Consider the following 16,837-nt stretch of genomic DNA (forward strand, 5'->3'; position numbering starts at 1 on the left):
CTTCCTTGCCAGCTCTAAAGAAAAACTCAAAGGCCCGTGCAACTTGCAAAACCAACATGCAGTTCGAAAACAAAAGAATCAGAGGTCGCGTGATTACATCATCTTATACTCGTCCCAGCGACTGGGATGAAGCGGAGGACGCTCGTCCCACCTACCTCGGCGGGGAGAGGGGGCGGCTTCATGCAGCCCCTTCTCGAGGGAGGGCCGCGGTTGCCAGCCAAGCTTCGAAAGACGGCGGGAAGAAAACCGCGCCCGCGCTTGCGATTGGACAAACGTCCCTGTTGCTGGGGTCGTCGTCAATACTAGGCAGCGGCAACCTCTTCCTCCTTTCCCCCCTTCCTACTTCTGCTCCCTCCTCCAGGGCGGGGTTAAAAGCGAGGCTGGGCTGGGGAACCGAGCGTAGAGACAGCGGTCGGAGGCAGCCCTGCAAGCGGCCGGCAAGAGAGTAAAACCGTAGGAGCGAAGGAGGAGTCACCAGAGGTCAGTTACCCTGCCCCAGGTTGGGTGGTGGTGGTCCCACCTAAATCACTTTTTCACTCCCAGGCTGGTACTGGTGCTGGACGGGGAGAGAGTCCCTCGAGCAGTTCTTTCCTAGCCCGGTGCGGTGGTCCTTGCGTCCCGGTTGGAAATAAAGTATTTTTTCCTTAAAAGGTTGCTTCCAACCAAGCTAACCCTCCAAGAGAGGCGGAACACGTTCCTGTTGCTCTCTTGGATCGCCATTCTTCCTTTCTGTAGAAGCTGCTAATTGGCGCCATCGTGCTTAATTGTTCTTGCTTACTTCTACCCCATAGACTTTCTCACCTACATAAGCCTCGGAAATTAAGAAGTGGCCGAGCAGCTGCTGGCAAGTTGCATAGTAGGTATCGGCGTCCTGCCTGGAAACAAAAGTCTTACCCGTTCTCTTTGATGCCCATCCCGAGACCCCTTGTGCAACAGTTTAAAAAAGATTTTTAAAAGATTTTGGTTTGGCAGTGGATTGGGACTACCTTCCTGTCTGTCTTTGTCCTTTGCTTCATGATGTTTCAATAAGAGAAAGAGAAATGAATGTTAAAAATAAATTTTTATTACAGTCACAGACCAGCATTGAATATTAAAAAAATAAACACCAAACGACTACAGTTAACTAAGTGAAGAAAAGGAAGCCTCTTAAAACTCAAAGCTGTATTCCTAAAAGAGGAGGAGTTTAATTTTCAAAAGTATTAAGGCATTTGATAGATTGGCTACCCTAAATTAAACTACCCTTTAACACTGATTCTCCACCTCTATTTCGGCATCCCAAGAGCATGGCTTGCAAAACAAAACTTAACAATTTTGGGTTCACTATTGGTTTTAGTTCCTGACTTCGGGTTTGACAGGCCTTGTATATAGATCAAAATTACAATGAATGTATGGCAGTTTATGAGTTCATAAACAGTCTTCAAGAGGTAGTTCACACTGAAATTGCCTACCAAAACTACATCCTGCAGTGTGAAGAACAAGCACTAAAGTGCTTCCTCAGACATGCAGGACCAAATATTTTGCATAGTTCTAAAAATATCTTTTCCCGAAGAATTGTCAGATTTTTAGAACAAGTTAATTTGGAGCCAAGTCTGATAAATTGCAGCACAATATTAGTGTAGTTTATTCAGAAATACAGCCCAGTGAAAACAAGGGGCACTTGCTATCTAGAAAATGTTAATACTGCATGCAGTATCTATATGAAAAGCCTCCTTGAGAATGCCGTTCTCTAAATATTTTGCTTCCCTCAAAATTCTTTAGGTTTTCAACTGAGGACAGTTAGATTTATAGTTTCCCTTTTCCTTCAGGAGTTAAATTACAGGTTGTATTGTATTTTCTAATTTTGCAGAGTTCTGGAACTAAAGTATTTGATGACATAACCAAGAGAAAATTTCATATAGTGCCTTTACACAGCTGGTGCAAAGAGATCTAATAGGAGAACACATGGGGATAAAATTGGTGACTTTTAAAAACTCTTAGAATGCCAGTAGATGACATTTCCTGTGTCATGGTTCTGACAGATGAAACTCTTCAAAAGAACATCCGACCTTTGCAATAATCTTAAGAGCAGTTTACTATGTGTGCCTTTTATATGCTAGTAGTATCTGGGCACTGTAGCTTCACTTGCTACTAATGAAAGTTACGCAGAATGGAAGTGACTTAATATATCCACAGATGGAACCAGCAACTCAGTCATTAAGCAAAGCAGTTGCTAAGTGAAATTGCATCTGTGCTTATGATTTTATTTTAGCTTTCCATTGTTTAATGGACTTGCAAGAATTGGTAATAAAGTTACTTTTTCATCAATCTTGTAACTGCCAATGATTGCTAAACAAAGTTACTATATAGGGCTAGCTGGTTTTATTATTTCACTTATTTGTATTCTGAGGCTAACCTTAAATTATCTGATTTTTGTAAGAAGTTCATCACAAACCATTTATTTGCTTATTTGATTTATATCCTGTCTTCCCTTCTAAAATTCCAGTCAGATTATATGGTTTCATTTTATCCCAACAATGACAATTCTGGGTAGTAGGGTAAATTGATGCACTGTAATTGGTCTATTATCTAGCAAATTTTCAAGGCTTGAAGCTGTGCCTCCCCTTTTGTACTCAATGCTTTAACTACTACACCATACTGGATGCAGATGTATCTGGAACACATCTTTTTCCATTGTTTTTTTAAATGTAACAATCACCTAAAAGATTAGGCAGATTAATCAAGGTTACATGCAATAATTCTGTCAATAATTATAGCCTTCAACCATTAAGATTGGAAAAGGACCACTCCCAGCCTTCATCTAAGAGATTAGGCAGATTAATCAAGGCTGCCTCCAGTTCCTGTAAATAATTAAAGCCTCAAACCATAAAGACTGGAAAAGACCACGCCCAGCCTATGCCACGCCCAGCCTATTTCAACTCTGCTTTCAATAAGGATTTTATAAATAAAAATAATTTCTGGTTTCCCAATATATTGCATCAAGTTGAGAATGCTCTATGATTGCATTCTTTGCATTCCTACCTTTTCTTAATTTTGCTTTCAAGAATCTTTCAATTTATGAATTAATGGGATCCCAGCATAAAGCAAGTAAATATCTCAAGTAAAATGTAGATTGCCTCTCTGTGCCTCTCAAATCTGATGCAGTCCACAATTGAAAGAAAGTGTCCTGTCCTGGATACTTCCTTGGTTCCTTTACAGTTAATAGTATTTGTGACCTACTCATTTAGCTGGGAATCTGGATTCTGTTTTTCTTGATATATCACATTTACTATATTTAAAATTATAAATTGATACAGTAATGCTGAATGAAAAACATCTTACTGAAAAAGTATTTTGAAACATTACAATTTCTAGAGGAATACTATCCTAGGCAAGCAGTAGTTTGGGGAAGAATATGGAAAATCGTGGTTTCAAATATTACCTAGAACAGAGGTCTACAACCTTTTGGGCACCAGGGACCGGATCTGTGGGGAGAGATTTTTTCGTTGACCGGAGAGTGCGTGGTTTTGTGTGCTGCCTGCATCCCACAGATGGGACTTTGCTTTTTTGTGCGGACCGATTGCTGGCATGCTGTGGCCCTGTACCGGTCCACGGAACAGGAGTTGGCAACCCCTGACCTAGAAGTTATTTTTATTTCCTCTTCAATGCCTCTCTAAGGAAGCCAACACTACCTATTATTGTATAAAAAGTGCTATCTTTAAGTTTAAATTACATTAAAAAACTATATTGATCTAGATCAGGGGTGTCAAACTCGCAACATCATGTGATGTGTTGCAACATAACGCAATTTTTTTCCCATTGCCAGCAATGGGGTGGGTGCAGTTTCGGCATGACGCATCCAGAACGCGGGACTGCAGTTTGACACCCCTGACCTAGATCAGGGCTTTTCAACCAGTGGTACGGGTACCACCTGTGGTACATTGGCACCTGGCAGGTGGTACGCGACCATCCTAGAAAAGTGGTAGCAGGGGAGGGGAATGAGCTGAACCAATGGCAGCACCGCACAAGCCTGAGCGAGAGATGGCTGGAGCTGCAGGGCTGTCAGGGCTCAGCGGAAGAGCCAGGATCAGTGCTACTTTCCAGCTGATCCACGCTTCTTCGGGGCTGTCGGGGCTCAATGGAAGCGCCAGGATCAGCGCCAGGCTCCAGCTGGAGCTCGGCACTGATTCTGATGCTTCTGCTGAGCCCTGAAGACGCACCAATCAGCTGGAAAGCAGCACTGATCCTGGCACTTCTGCTGAGCCCAAAAGAAGCGCCGATCAGCTGGAAAGCAGCACTGATCCTGGCACTTCTGCTGAGCCCAAAAGAAGCGCCGATCAGCTGGAATGTTGCAGCATCTCCAGGGTCTTGTGATTTACATTCAGATGCTTGGCAACTGATTCATATTTATGACGGTCACAGTGTCCCAGGGTCATGTGAAGTGACCAAAACCTGCCGCAACCACCCAGCAGACGGGGGGAATAAAAACCAAACACTCCCCCACCCCGCTGCCAATCCTCAACAGAAATGCTCACAACAATGAAAACCTCGGACAGGAGGAAGAGCGCGGCCAGGCGAGCAGGCAGGTGTCTTGCTCGGCTGTGGCTCGGGGGGCACTTTTTTCAGTGCCATTGTAACTTCGAACAGTCACTAAGCGAACTGTTGTTAAGTCGAGGACTACCTGTACTTTATCACTTTTTTCCTTTTTTTTTTTTTTTTGGTCATCAAGTTTTTGACACCTTTCTAGGCGTCTGGTGGTACTCGGATGTTGCCATATCCTAAAAGTGGTACAATGGGTGAAAAGGTTGAAAAGCTCTGACCTAGATTATCAGATATGTTAGTTGTATTATTGCTAAGTTTTCGTAGAACCATCTTAACTTTCTTAATTGTGTTTCTGTCAAAGAAGCTCAGGGGAGCAAGTGGTAGTACCAAAAAGCAGACAAGCGTAAACTTAACGCTTGTCCTAGACAGATTTCTTTTCCCCTTTGAGAAATGAGATCATCTTCCCCAGAGGATGACATCAGTGCATTAGCTAACCAGGATGAGGTAATGCTTTGATACATGAGTGAGGTTAGTTGGTAATAGCATGGTGCTCTCAAGAGGTTTGTTGCTTCTGTATGTTAGTATTACTGTAGTGGAACAGAAGTAAATAATTGCTGACAGAGCATGTATCAGATTCTACAGAATTAGAACAGATGTCTACTTATGGGAAAGTCTTTTAGTAGTTCTTTTTCCTAGGAAAATGTATGGCCAATTTGCTTTTAGAAAATATTGTTTTTCAAGTGAAATTTAGTTATTTTTTAAGCAATATTCATTTAACTCATGCAGGTAATGTTCTTTGTATTCTTTGAGTTTTCTTATAAGTATCTTGGTTTCTGTGTATTAACTGAATTTCCCCTAATTAAATCTATACGTTTTTGTGTGTTCTGGACTTTACAAAAATTGAACCCTCAATTTTGTAGCTAGATAAACATTTCTTCAGAATAATCAGCTAAGTCACTAGTAACTACAGTAGATAGTATTTTCTTTGAGAATTATTGAAGGGAATCATTCATTTAATTATTGGCATGGATATGATAGCTAGCTAGTAGCCAATAGGTTTTTTTAGGATTCAGAGACAATAGGCTCAAATAAGGATGAAATGACCCCAAGATATCTGGAGTAAATATTAAGAGAGTCACAGGAAAAAAGATACATCAGTTCACATCCTCATAGCTTTCCATCCTTGACAGTGTCCATGTGCTCCATCACTGTTCTGCCTTGAACAGACCCACAGGGGAAGGAGAACCTCTTTTAAATGTCACACTCTTATGCTTGCTGTCAGGAATCCAATGTTGGGACCTCAGAAAGTGTTTGCATAGATTCCTGCTGTAGGGTATCTAGCATGTAAAGGTAGGGCAGTCCAATTGAAGAGAAGGGAAATAGCATCCTGAGACCCCTTCAAGTACTGATCTATCATAGGTCAATAGATGTAACTGTTGACCTTGTTTCTCAAAACGGATTAACAAGGCAAGGATGCAATCCACAAAGCTTGCTAAGCAGTGGTGGGATTCAAATATGTGATGCTGTGTGGATGCTGCCTTTGGAAGTCCATTCTGGGCCTGGGCAACAAAAAATTAGCTACTGGTTCTGCCGAAGTTCTGCTGAATCCCACCACTGTTGCTAAGTAACTCTAAGTGCATATGTGCAAGAATTTACAATACAAAGTCACATGTTGCTAAATCACATACTGTTTGCAATGGTTTGTTAGAGTATGGTTTATTATTCATGTATATAACTACCCATCTCACACAAGTGACTTTAATCTGGTTTACCAGATTAAAAACAGAGAACCTCCCCCAACACTCCTCCACCTGGATGCCAGAGGAGAAACTATTAACCATCCAGAATAGCATCCTGTTCCAAAGGCATAGAGGAAGAAACAGGTCTTCAATTCCTTACAAAAGGCAAACCTAGTTGGGTATCTATTTTACATTTTAAGGGGCAAGGAAGCAAAAGGTGCTCACTATTTAATTATACAATTAAAATTATATTTTTCTTTTATTTACAAACAGAAATAACTATGGCAGACGAAAACCATGTCCTGAAATCACCACAAAGTGTAACAGATGCAAAGACTTTATCTGGTTCTGAAGGGTAAGCAGGGTTTCTTGGGGGTGTCTCTTGGGTCATGTGTGTTTGTGTGTGTTTGCTTACAATTATTTTTCTAGTTAAATAATTGGTTTATGGGAAATATCACTGACCTATTTAAGCCAAAAGTAATAGTTACTCACATTGCATCCAGTTCCTACAATGAGCCTGGCATCAACTAAGAGTATGTCAATCAGTAGCGGATGTTTCATTTGGCATTTCCTACCACTCATTACTCTATAGCAGTGATGGCGAACCTTTTAGAAACCGAGTGCCCAAACTGCAGCCCAAAACCCACTTATGCATCGTCAGGTACTGGGTGGGTGTGGCCCATTGGCTGGGTGTGGCCCATTGGGTGGGCGTGGGTGTGGTGGTAACGGCAGACTGGGTGGGACTAAAACGTTCAGTCAATCAATCCCAACTTTGCAAGATCTTTTTTTTTTTCCCACGAGAAGTTGAAATTGACTGATTGAACTTTTTTTTTTTTGTACACAGTGGCGGATGCCTAAAACGAAAAGGTTTTATAAAACCCAGCTGAAGGCCTAGGATTGGGGCGATGGCACGCGTGCCCACAGAGAGGGCTCTGAGTGCCGCCTCTGGCACCCGTGCCATAGGTTCGCCACCACTGCTCTATAGCAAAAGCAAAGAGAAATAAAGCTATGAGGATTGTAGCAGCACTCTTACTTTACATTCTGCATGAAAATTTGGGTACTTTGGGAAGTGCCAGTTTGTAAATAAATAAGAGAATATATTAAACAATAAGCAGCCAGATAATTACAAATTAATCCTAGCTTAGTTCAGTATCTTTATAACTAAAAGTTCACTATATTTCCTTGAGCTTGGGTACACACTTATCAGAAGAAGGTTTTGGGACTTTGTGTAAATACAACATCTCTTTTTTATTCATTAAAGCACACTGTCTTTCACTTAGATTTTCACATAAGCATTAAAAAAGATTCTGTTCCTTTAACAAGTCAGTTCTTAAAGCAAACAAACATTTTTTCAACTTTCATGAAAGCTAGAAAAAGTTAGACTGTTTAATGAATAACAAAGAGGTGTGTTTTTGTACTGGGTCCAAATCACATCTTCTAAATCATTGGGATGCACACAGCCCTATTGTGTACATTGTCACAATCTCCACATCTCATTTTTTTTCAGTAATATCATCTCGTACATTATTCTGATTTTATGTATCAAAAATTAACTCAATTTTTTTGCATTAAATAGCTTTGAGATGCGTAATTATTTCACTCATTCTTCAGATCTGATTCCTTATCATTTGTATAACTAGTATTTTTTTTGCCAGAAACCCTTTATCTTAACATTGTTATATTTCTCAGTGCATACAAAATGCATGGAATCAAACACCGTAATCTTCAATTTATAACTTGAATGACAACATTAGCTTTACATTGTTTTATTTCATCATAGGAAAAGCATTCCTTTTAGCAAATCTGTTGATTCTGTGATACAAGCAGATGAAAGTTATAGAATGGACTGTCCAGAAATGGGGATATGCATTCTAGTCAACAATAAACATTTCCTTCCAGATACTGGTAAATATGTTATTTATTAAAATTAAAATATAAGCAGGTAATTTACTTGGAACAGTCAAATGCTTTTCTTTGAATATATTTCCTAGAACCTGCATTCTCTCTACAGTGTCAATCTTTGGAGTTATATTTCCAAAGGCCATCAACCTATGTTGTATGGTTAAGCATGCACTTCTGATCACAGCTTTAAAGACACCCAATATGCCCTCCCAGTGATCCAAAAAAGGAATATTCATGGTCAGTGGAATGTCTTGAGCAAATTTCCAATATCCCAGTTCATCTCTAGGAACATTTAAGTTATGGATACAGAAACGTCAAATGGTAAAGAAGAGGCTAAAGGGTAGGAAAGCAGAAGAGAAGATCAAGCCAGCTTCATTTCTCTTAGTAACAAAGGTTGCAGATTTAGAATCGGTAAATTACAGTCATGTACAGCCATATATATATACATCATTAAGGAAGAACCTCTTGTTGTCTTTTAAAAGAGAAATAATTCCCTGAGTACAAAGGGATAGAAATAACACTGCAATGAAGTGAAGTCTAATTCCTTCGACAACTTGCTTGGCATTTAAATAAAGTTTCTCATAATCTATTCTGCAGCCATTCTTCAGAATACATGAAAGTTCAAAGTCTGTAGGATGTCACAGCTACACCCCGTGTCTGTTATTTACATCTGCCCCACTTCCACGAGTTCAGACACGCTAGCCATTTCTAAAAGAAAACTATGGAAGGGCATTACATACAGATACAGCATTCCTAGATTGTGGAAATAAAGGCCCGTTAAGTGAACCCTCCTCTCCTTCCAGTGTCCCAAAGGACTCAGCTGCCTGTTAGATCATTGTCTACTCACCATGAAATTCTAAAAAGACTGTTCTGAAGAGGTTTGTTCGTTTGTTTGGCCACTCACCTAAAATCCACAACTCTCAATGGCTTAAAGAGTAAATATAACTGGAAATTCTGCCTTGCCAGGATACTCAACTGTAAATACCTTCATGGCCTTGTATGATGTGACATCTGTCTGATGTCACATGTATAACTGTTATTTCACATTTTATACATAGCTGGGCAGATGCTGCCTGTAATATACACAGTCTTGCTGCATTATAGTGTTTTCAAAATGCAAGATGTCTTATGACTTTTCCCTCTCTTTTTTAATATGAAGGAATGACACTTCGATCTGGTACAGATGCAGACGCAGCGCTTGTTTTAGACACTTTCAGAACATTGGGATATAATGTGAAAACTTATAATGATCTTTCATGTAAACAAATTATTGATGTGTTGCAAAACAGTGAGTAGTCACTTTATGATGTATCATCAGTTGTACTGAAGTATATTACAGAATGAGCTAATGTTTTAAGTTTGGAGCTATCTGTTCTTATTGAAACATAAAAGTCTATGCCTTGAATTAAAGGAATTGTATGGCATATCAGTAAGAAAGTACAGATTTTTGAAGACTCTTGGTATTATTAAATCCAATCAGATCTACATTTCAGAATAAAATTTGCTGTATCCAAAGGTGTTTTGTTTCATTCAATTCTCATCATTTTTGTTTTTAATAAAATAATGTTTAATGTAGAACATTTTATTGCTATAGACTAGAGTCAAATTATGTACAGGTAGTCCTTGACTTACGACCACAGTTGGAATCAGAGCTTTCATCACTAAGCAAGGCAGTTGTTAAATGAGTCATGCCTTATTTATTTATTTATTTATTTATTTATTTTGCTTTTGCTGCAGTCATTAAGCAAATCACCATGGTTATTAAGTGAATCACAGGGTTGTTAAGCAAATCTTGCTTCCCACAATGACTTTGCTTGTTGGAGTGAGAAAGTTGCAAATGGTGATCCTGGGACACAGCAACTATTATAAATACATACCAGTTACCAAGTACCCAAATTTTGATCATGTAATCATAGGGACACTGACTGCTATGGTCTTAAGCGTGAGGGCCAGTTGTAAATAACTTTTTTCAGCATCATTGTAACTATGAACAGTCGCTAAAAATGGTCATAAACCGAGAACTACCAGTACTACATCTTGAAAGTTATGTGAATACTTAAAATAAGAAAGTACTTGACTATGACTATCCTGATGAAGATAGCAAAATTATAGATTGTTTTTGGGAGTGCAAAAAGCAATGTTTCTCTGCTTCTACAGACCAACTATATCTTAACATTCAAAAGTCTTATTTTTTTAACAAATATAATTTTCTTGGTTAATTTGAAGAAAATTGTTATTTAGGAATTTCTGATCACAATGTAAACATTATCTTCTCTTTAAGTTGCCAAGGACGATCATAGAAAGAGAAATAGTTTTGTTTGTGTCTTGCTAAGCCATGGGGACGATGGATTGATTTATGGCACGGATGGCCCTCTAGAACTGAAAATGTTAACCAACCTCTTCAGAGGAGACAGGTGTAAGACCCTACGAGGGAAGCCAAAGCTCTTTTTTATCCAGGTAATAAGAAACACAAAGTAGAAAGACAGAAATCCTTCAATAAAAGACTTCCTCAAAGCACCAGATTGTTGCCCATCCCCCCAACATACACATTGAATTGGGAATAGTAATGAAGTGGAATCCTTTTGGCATCTGTAGGGAAGCACTGAACCCTCTTAGATGTTGTAATTATCCTTGTGTAGTATAGTAATACAAATTATTCTTATATATCAATACAATAAAATATTTGTAGCTCAGGATTTAAACCAGGGGGCCTTGATGCTCTCTGAGCTTGTTTGTTTTCCTGCAGATGTTTCATTGCCCAAACTAGGTAACATCATCAGTTCTAGTCATTAGCACTGAAGATGTTACTTGGTTTAGGTAATGAAACGTCTGCAAGGAAACAACCAAACTCAGAGAGCACCAAGGACCCCTTATTCATGTGTGTTTACACAAGAATTTACAGGTCTATCAGTCCCTCCCAAAAGAGTTACGTCCTTTCTTTAAGAAATTAAGCCAAATGCATTATTTTCTTTTAGTGGACTTATTTTCAGAGTAAAGCAATCTAATTCATAATCCTTAAAATAACTAGAAGTTTTCATATATTCTCCTTTAGAAATTAAAATAATTAAACTTCGCTTGACCCAAATCGAAATCATGCACATGATTTCATCTATCCATTGCAGCAGGGCACTCTAAAGATGGTGTAAAATTTTAATATGATTTGGAGAGTAATGATAAAACTTCCAAATTTAATATAGAACTTAAGTTTTGCATATTACAGTTTATGTGCCTTTTGTATATAAAAGTGCACTTATTCTCTCTGTTTTAGGGATACTGTTATATTCAAAGATGATGTGGATATGGCTCGTTGTATTTGTCAACAACATTTTAAGCCATGTCAGTCAATCAATCTTTATTATGGTCATAGACCAGCAAATAAAAGCATTAAAGCATAATAATAGTAAAAAATAAAAATAAAAGACAGACATAATAATATATTGCCTGATTTTACATATAGCATAGCAGAATTAACCACATTCAGAGAAATTACTTCATATTGATCTGGCATGTAAAAAAAGATCAGTATTTCCCGGATATTTTATTAGATAATGTGTTATAAATTGAGTCTTTGAGTCCTTATATAAGATGCAGTATAGCGGGACGTATGCTATAGTTTCAATGGTCCCTTGCCCACAGGGGCACAGTCTCCGCTCATATGGTTTTAAGCCATGTCTTTTCCTGGTCTTGCATGGTACTTGTCTGGACCCAGGGAGCTGCCTTGTGAGACCAGGAGAAGACTTGGCTTCTTTAAGATGCTGCTGTGAGATACAGCAAATGCATCCATGCTGGATCCAAAATAATTTTTCTGCTTTGAATCGGAATACTGCTCACCTCTACTCTGTATGTACTCATTTATATCCCATCAGTGTTAGTGAAGAATGTTAGTAATATTTATGATATTTTCCTGTTTTGTATTGGGTAGGCTTGTAGAGGAACAGATCTTGATTCTGGAGTTGAAACAGACAGCGGCTCAGATGAAAGAATGTGTCAGAAAATACCTGTAGAGGCAGACTTCCTGTATGCTTATTCTACTGCACCGGGTAAGATAAATTAATGGAAAATGCAACTTTTGGTAAATTTCATTAGATTTATAACCTTATCTTGAATAGATCTATTAAGCTCAGTCCTCTTCAATATCCTAACTTGTATAATTCAAGTGTTTTCTCATTTTCACAAATGCAATATTCTCCAGCTTTGCCAGAGCTTAATTATATAATATAATATGGCTTCCTATTCTGACACTTCCTCTGGTGATCTTCCCTGCTGATCTACAATCCACACAATCTACTCAGGATGCATGTTGCCTTTGTCAGATTTCATCTCAATAGACAGGAAAGGAACATATTTTTATTCCTTTGTAAGAAGAAATTAGCATTATTGATATGGATAATATGTACATCACTTCTGACCAATACATAAAGAGGATTCTCACCATCAAGACCAATTATCTTGCCTTATACTGGTTGGTAGAACCAACACTGTATGTATTGTGTCTGCAAGAGGAATTAAAGGACACATTTTAGTGTTCAGTCTATTTTGTTGGAAAGCATTTTTCCTCATTCTGTCCAGTCTTTTGTCTTTCAAGATATTTTTTGGAAGGCTTCTCAGATCAATTTCTGTTTCAAGCTTCATGTCAGGATACAACAGGGAAAGACATCATTCTGTGAATAATTTCGTGATCATTGATTTTTCTGATCAATGGAACAATTACCTCTATTGAAGTCTTTGGAAATAAATAGAGATTATTTCTTTCATCCTTCCATTTTCCTTAAGAAAACATACTTTGAAGAGTTGGTGGGAGGAAGGGGAAAATGAGGTATGTCAACTAAATAATTTTGGGTAAAATGTGATCAAATGCTTTAAATACCAGAATACTGCTTTAGATGGTCTCATTGGATTCTATGCTGCTGGTTTAATAATTGCGTAACATTGTGGAGAACAAATTCTATGGCTGGCTTTTATAATTATTGCTTGAACAATACAATTTATTTTTACTTTCTCTTAGGCTACTATTCATGGAGGAATTCCTTAGAAGGTTCCTGGTTTATACAGTCATTGTGTGTGATGTTGAAACAATATGCTAAGAAACTTGAACTTATGCAGATCCTAACACGTGTAAATCGCAAAGTTGCAGAATTCAGTTCCTATTCAAACAGACCTGACTTTCATGGAAAGAAGCAGATCCCGTGTATTGTGTCTATGCTAACAAAAGATTTTTATTTTCCATTCTGAAGAGTTCTTTATCTTCTGATAAAGAAGCTAAAAAAAGGGATATGGCAGAATTTGTTTTATTCTGAGCTATGCTTATTTCCTGGTGCCCTGGTGGCATTAAGATTTATAAAGGTAACTATTTCAGTCAGTAGAACAATAGTACAGAATTTTGCAGATTTAGTGATAGAGAAATTATGATTTAGAAAATGAAAAAAAATCCATTTGACTTGGAGTAATTTTCAATAAAAATTATGAAAGATTCAGTAACTGTTGGTTGACAAAATAATTTGCAGATAAAAAGTACCATTTTCAGAATAAATGGTTAATTTTGGTGACAATGTTACAGTCTATTTGTAAATAAACATACATCCAAATACTTTATATCGGTATTAGTTGGAACTTCTTGCCAATCAGAGTATTTAAGACTGGATTGTAATATCATTACGCAACAGAAGTTTTCCAAAATGGTGTAAAGACTAAAATATAAGTAGGACTAATCTATTGAAAGTAGAATCAAATTCCTTATAGCTGTCTCTTTGTGCGTTTGCTATTGAATGCAAAATGCTCAGTGGCAGACTTTTAGATTTTACTCAGAGCATTTTGCTCTTTTAGAATACCAGCAATACCTTTAAATGGACTTAAGCTTAAAAGATGACAAAAGGTGCTTAGAACTTGAGTCAGAATGGGATCCTGGATTTCAGTTTGTAATGCAGTAGTGTGTGGTTTTTCACTTGTAGCATATACACTTTCCATATTCTAAAAGGCATGCAAAAGTGTGAGTTCTCATTTCTAATTTTGAATGTGTAGTTTGTAGAAATATGAATAATTTTAAAATAGAATAAAAGAGAGGGGCTTCTAAAACTTAAGTATACATTTCCTATGAAATTCAGACTTTGAGCATCTACAATGCATGTCTCTTTTTTTTCTTATAAACTTAATTTTGTCCTGGTTAAAGATTTGTTAAAGACTTTCCATTTTTTTCCGTTTTAAAGACCAGGACATCTGTTGCCTCCATTCCAGTGATCCAGTGATCTAGGATTTTTCAGAGTGATAGGCTAGAATTCTGAGAGCACACCATCTGGGTGACCTTGGGCTAATCACTCTAAGCCCAACCCACCTTGCAAGTTTGTTGTGAGAAAAGTAGGAAGGAATATTAGGTATACTTGCTGCCTTGAATTATTTATAAAAATAATAAAAGTGGGATAAAAATAAATAACATAAAAACATACTTATAAATACATGCAAAACAAAGCTTCTACCTCTCCTGATAATGTATTGAAAGAAAAGGATGCACAGGATGTACATTTTTATCAGGACAATTGAGTTTACTCTTCTGGTCTTTGTTTTGGTTACCAATACCACCATAAAAAACAATTGACTCTTATCAATTACAAAAAATGCAAGTGGGTGGGACAGGTAAGAGATCAAGAATACTACAGCAACTGCTATGTGCTTGACAGAAAGGAAGATCTTAAGTAACAGGGATCCTAGAATTTAAGAAATATCCACCCTTACAGTGCTTGCTGACCAGTAGGTTGATACTTCAGTAGTAAGCCATGGTATATTTGCTTGATAAGTTGCATATACTCAGTTTATTGCTAAATAAATTAGTTGTAGAATAAGCATGCAGATATTAAACTTTAAAAAGATTTCTCCATCTTATACAAAAGTAATATCAGAAAGTTATCCCCATTTCAAGAAATGTCTAATTTATTAAATAATTACATTTGTGACTTTGAATTTTCATATGACAATTTAATAAATCATATTCATTGTTTTAATCAACTGAGTGACTGTCTGTTTTTAACAGTAGAAACATACGGATACTGTGTTTCCCAAGTCTTATATTATTTTTTTTGCACCAAAAGATGCATTAGATGGAAAGGTTAAAAGTGGAAAATGTGTGTATAATAATGTATGAAGGAAGAAAAATGCAAATAAGAAATAATGGGGCAACAAGGACAAATATTCTAAAGAAGAATAAGGGGGGGAAATGTAAATAATAGAAGATTACTGTTACGAAATCGCTGTTAAAAAAGGGAGGAATATATACTGTGTATATATGTGTGTTATGTTTTGTTTTGTTTTGTTGGTTTAAATAATAAAAATTATTTAAAAAAAAAAAGATGCATTAGGGCTTATTTTGGGGGGAAAACGGTATCAGGGTGATCAGCCCAGCCAGGCACCCCACTCCCAGCGTGTGCACAAGAGGCAGCGAGTGTGTGGGGGGTGATGGTGTCCTACCGCAGCCCGCTGGCCCCTTGGTGCAGCGCAGGTAAGTCAGAGTGTGGAAGCAAGGCACGGGAAGGCAGGCAATCCCGATGCACAGCGCAGCCGCCTGCCCCGGCACAGCCATGGGCAAGCCAAGAGATGGTGGGATGGAGTGGGCAGTGCACTGGGATTACCTGCCTCCCCCCATACCTCTGCTTCTGCCTGCTGCCAGTGCCACTATGTGAGCTTCCCGTGAGCCAGGTGGCCGCACTGTACATCCAGATCGCCTGCCTCCCCCCGCATCTGCCTCCGTGCTCAGACTTGTGCTGCGCGGGGTGCAGCTGTTGCCAGACACCGTTAGCCCCCATGTGCTTGCCGCCTCCTGTGCGGGCCATGCCCACCCTCCCAGGCTTATTTTGGGGTAGGGCTTGTATTAGGCGTAACGTAAAAAAATCAGGCTACGGCTTATTTTCTGGGTGGGTCTTATTTTCAGGGAAACACAGTATCAACCGGTATCCAGGCAGTATAATCATCTTAATGTACAATTATGCCTTTGCATGGTTGTTGTGGAAGGTTATTTTATTATATGCAAACAATGACACAAAGCTTAGTGTGCTTGATAAATTAATATGACCTCCCAACTTGAACATCTATGATTCAGGATTGTGTACATTAAACATCAAAGTAAAGAAACAACCAATAAGGTTATAAACAACAGAAATTAATAGGAATCAGGAACCGAAATTTATATCACAGCCCTCCTGGCCCCAATGCTTGATTTTGTGTTGATAGTACAATAAATTACAAAGGTTGAGGGGGGAGTGTTTCCCCTTTTTTACTTCACAAAGCAAGGTAGAACTCTTTAAATACTTTATATACTTTACATCCTCAACTTACAATCACAACTGGGTGCCAGATTTCTGTTGCTACATGAGACCGTTGTTAGGTGAACGTTGCTCCATTTTACAACTTTTTGTGCCACAGTTAAGTGAATCACTGCATTAGTAACATTAATTGAATCTAGCTTCCTCATTGATTTTGCTTGTCAGGTTGCACAGAGTGATCACACGACCCTGGGACACTGCAACTGTCATAAATATGAATTGCCAAGCATTCAAATTTTGATCATGTGACCATGGGGATGCTGCAATGGTTGTGTGAAAAATTATGTCACTTTTTTCAGTGCTTTTATAACTTCAAACAGTCACTAAATGAATAGTTGTGAGTTGAGGACTATTTGTACTGACATTCTTATG

General features: G+C 38.2%; 1 protein-coding gene across 2 annotated transcripts; it reads left to right on the top strand.

Moving 5' to 3' along the window:
- The first annotated feature begins 383 nt into the window (after window positions 1-383).
- Window positions 384-15,147, top strand: CASP3 (caspase 3). 2 transcript variants are annotated; one of them, XM_015831798.1, is made up of 8 exons: window positions 384-480; window positions 792-856; window positions 6,531-6,612; window positions 8,038-8,162; window positions 9,319-9,447; window positions 10,441-10,616; window positions 12,082-12,199; window positions 13,165-15,147. In XM_015831798.1, the coding sequence occupies exons 3-8, from the start codon at window positions 6,539-6,541 to the stop codon at window positions 13,389-13,391; spliced, it is 849 nt and encodes a 282-aa protein (XP_015687284.1). In that variant the 5' UTR covers window positions 384-480; window positions 792-856; window positions 6,531-6,538; the 3' UTR covers window positions 13,392-15,147. The 2 variants fall into 2 exon arrangements, with proteins under 2 accessions (XP_015687284.1, XP_015687286.1); XM_015831800.1 differs by lacking the exon at window positions 792-856.
- The last annotated feature ends 1,690 nt before the right edge of the window (window positions 15,148-16,837 follow it).

Source organism: Protobothrops mucrosquamatus, unplaced genomic scaffold, assembly GCF_001527695.2.
Source record: "Protobothrops mucrosquamatus isolate PMUCROS unplaced genomic scaffold, P.Mucros_1.0 scaffold_280, whole genome shotgun sequence".
Classification (NCBI taxonomy): Eukaryota; Metazoa; Chordata; class Lepidosauria; order Squamata; family Viperidae; genus Protobothrops; species Protobothrops mucrosquamatus.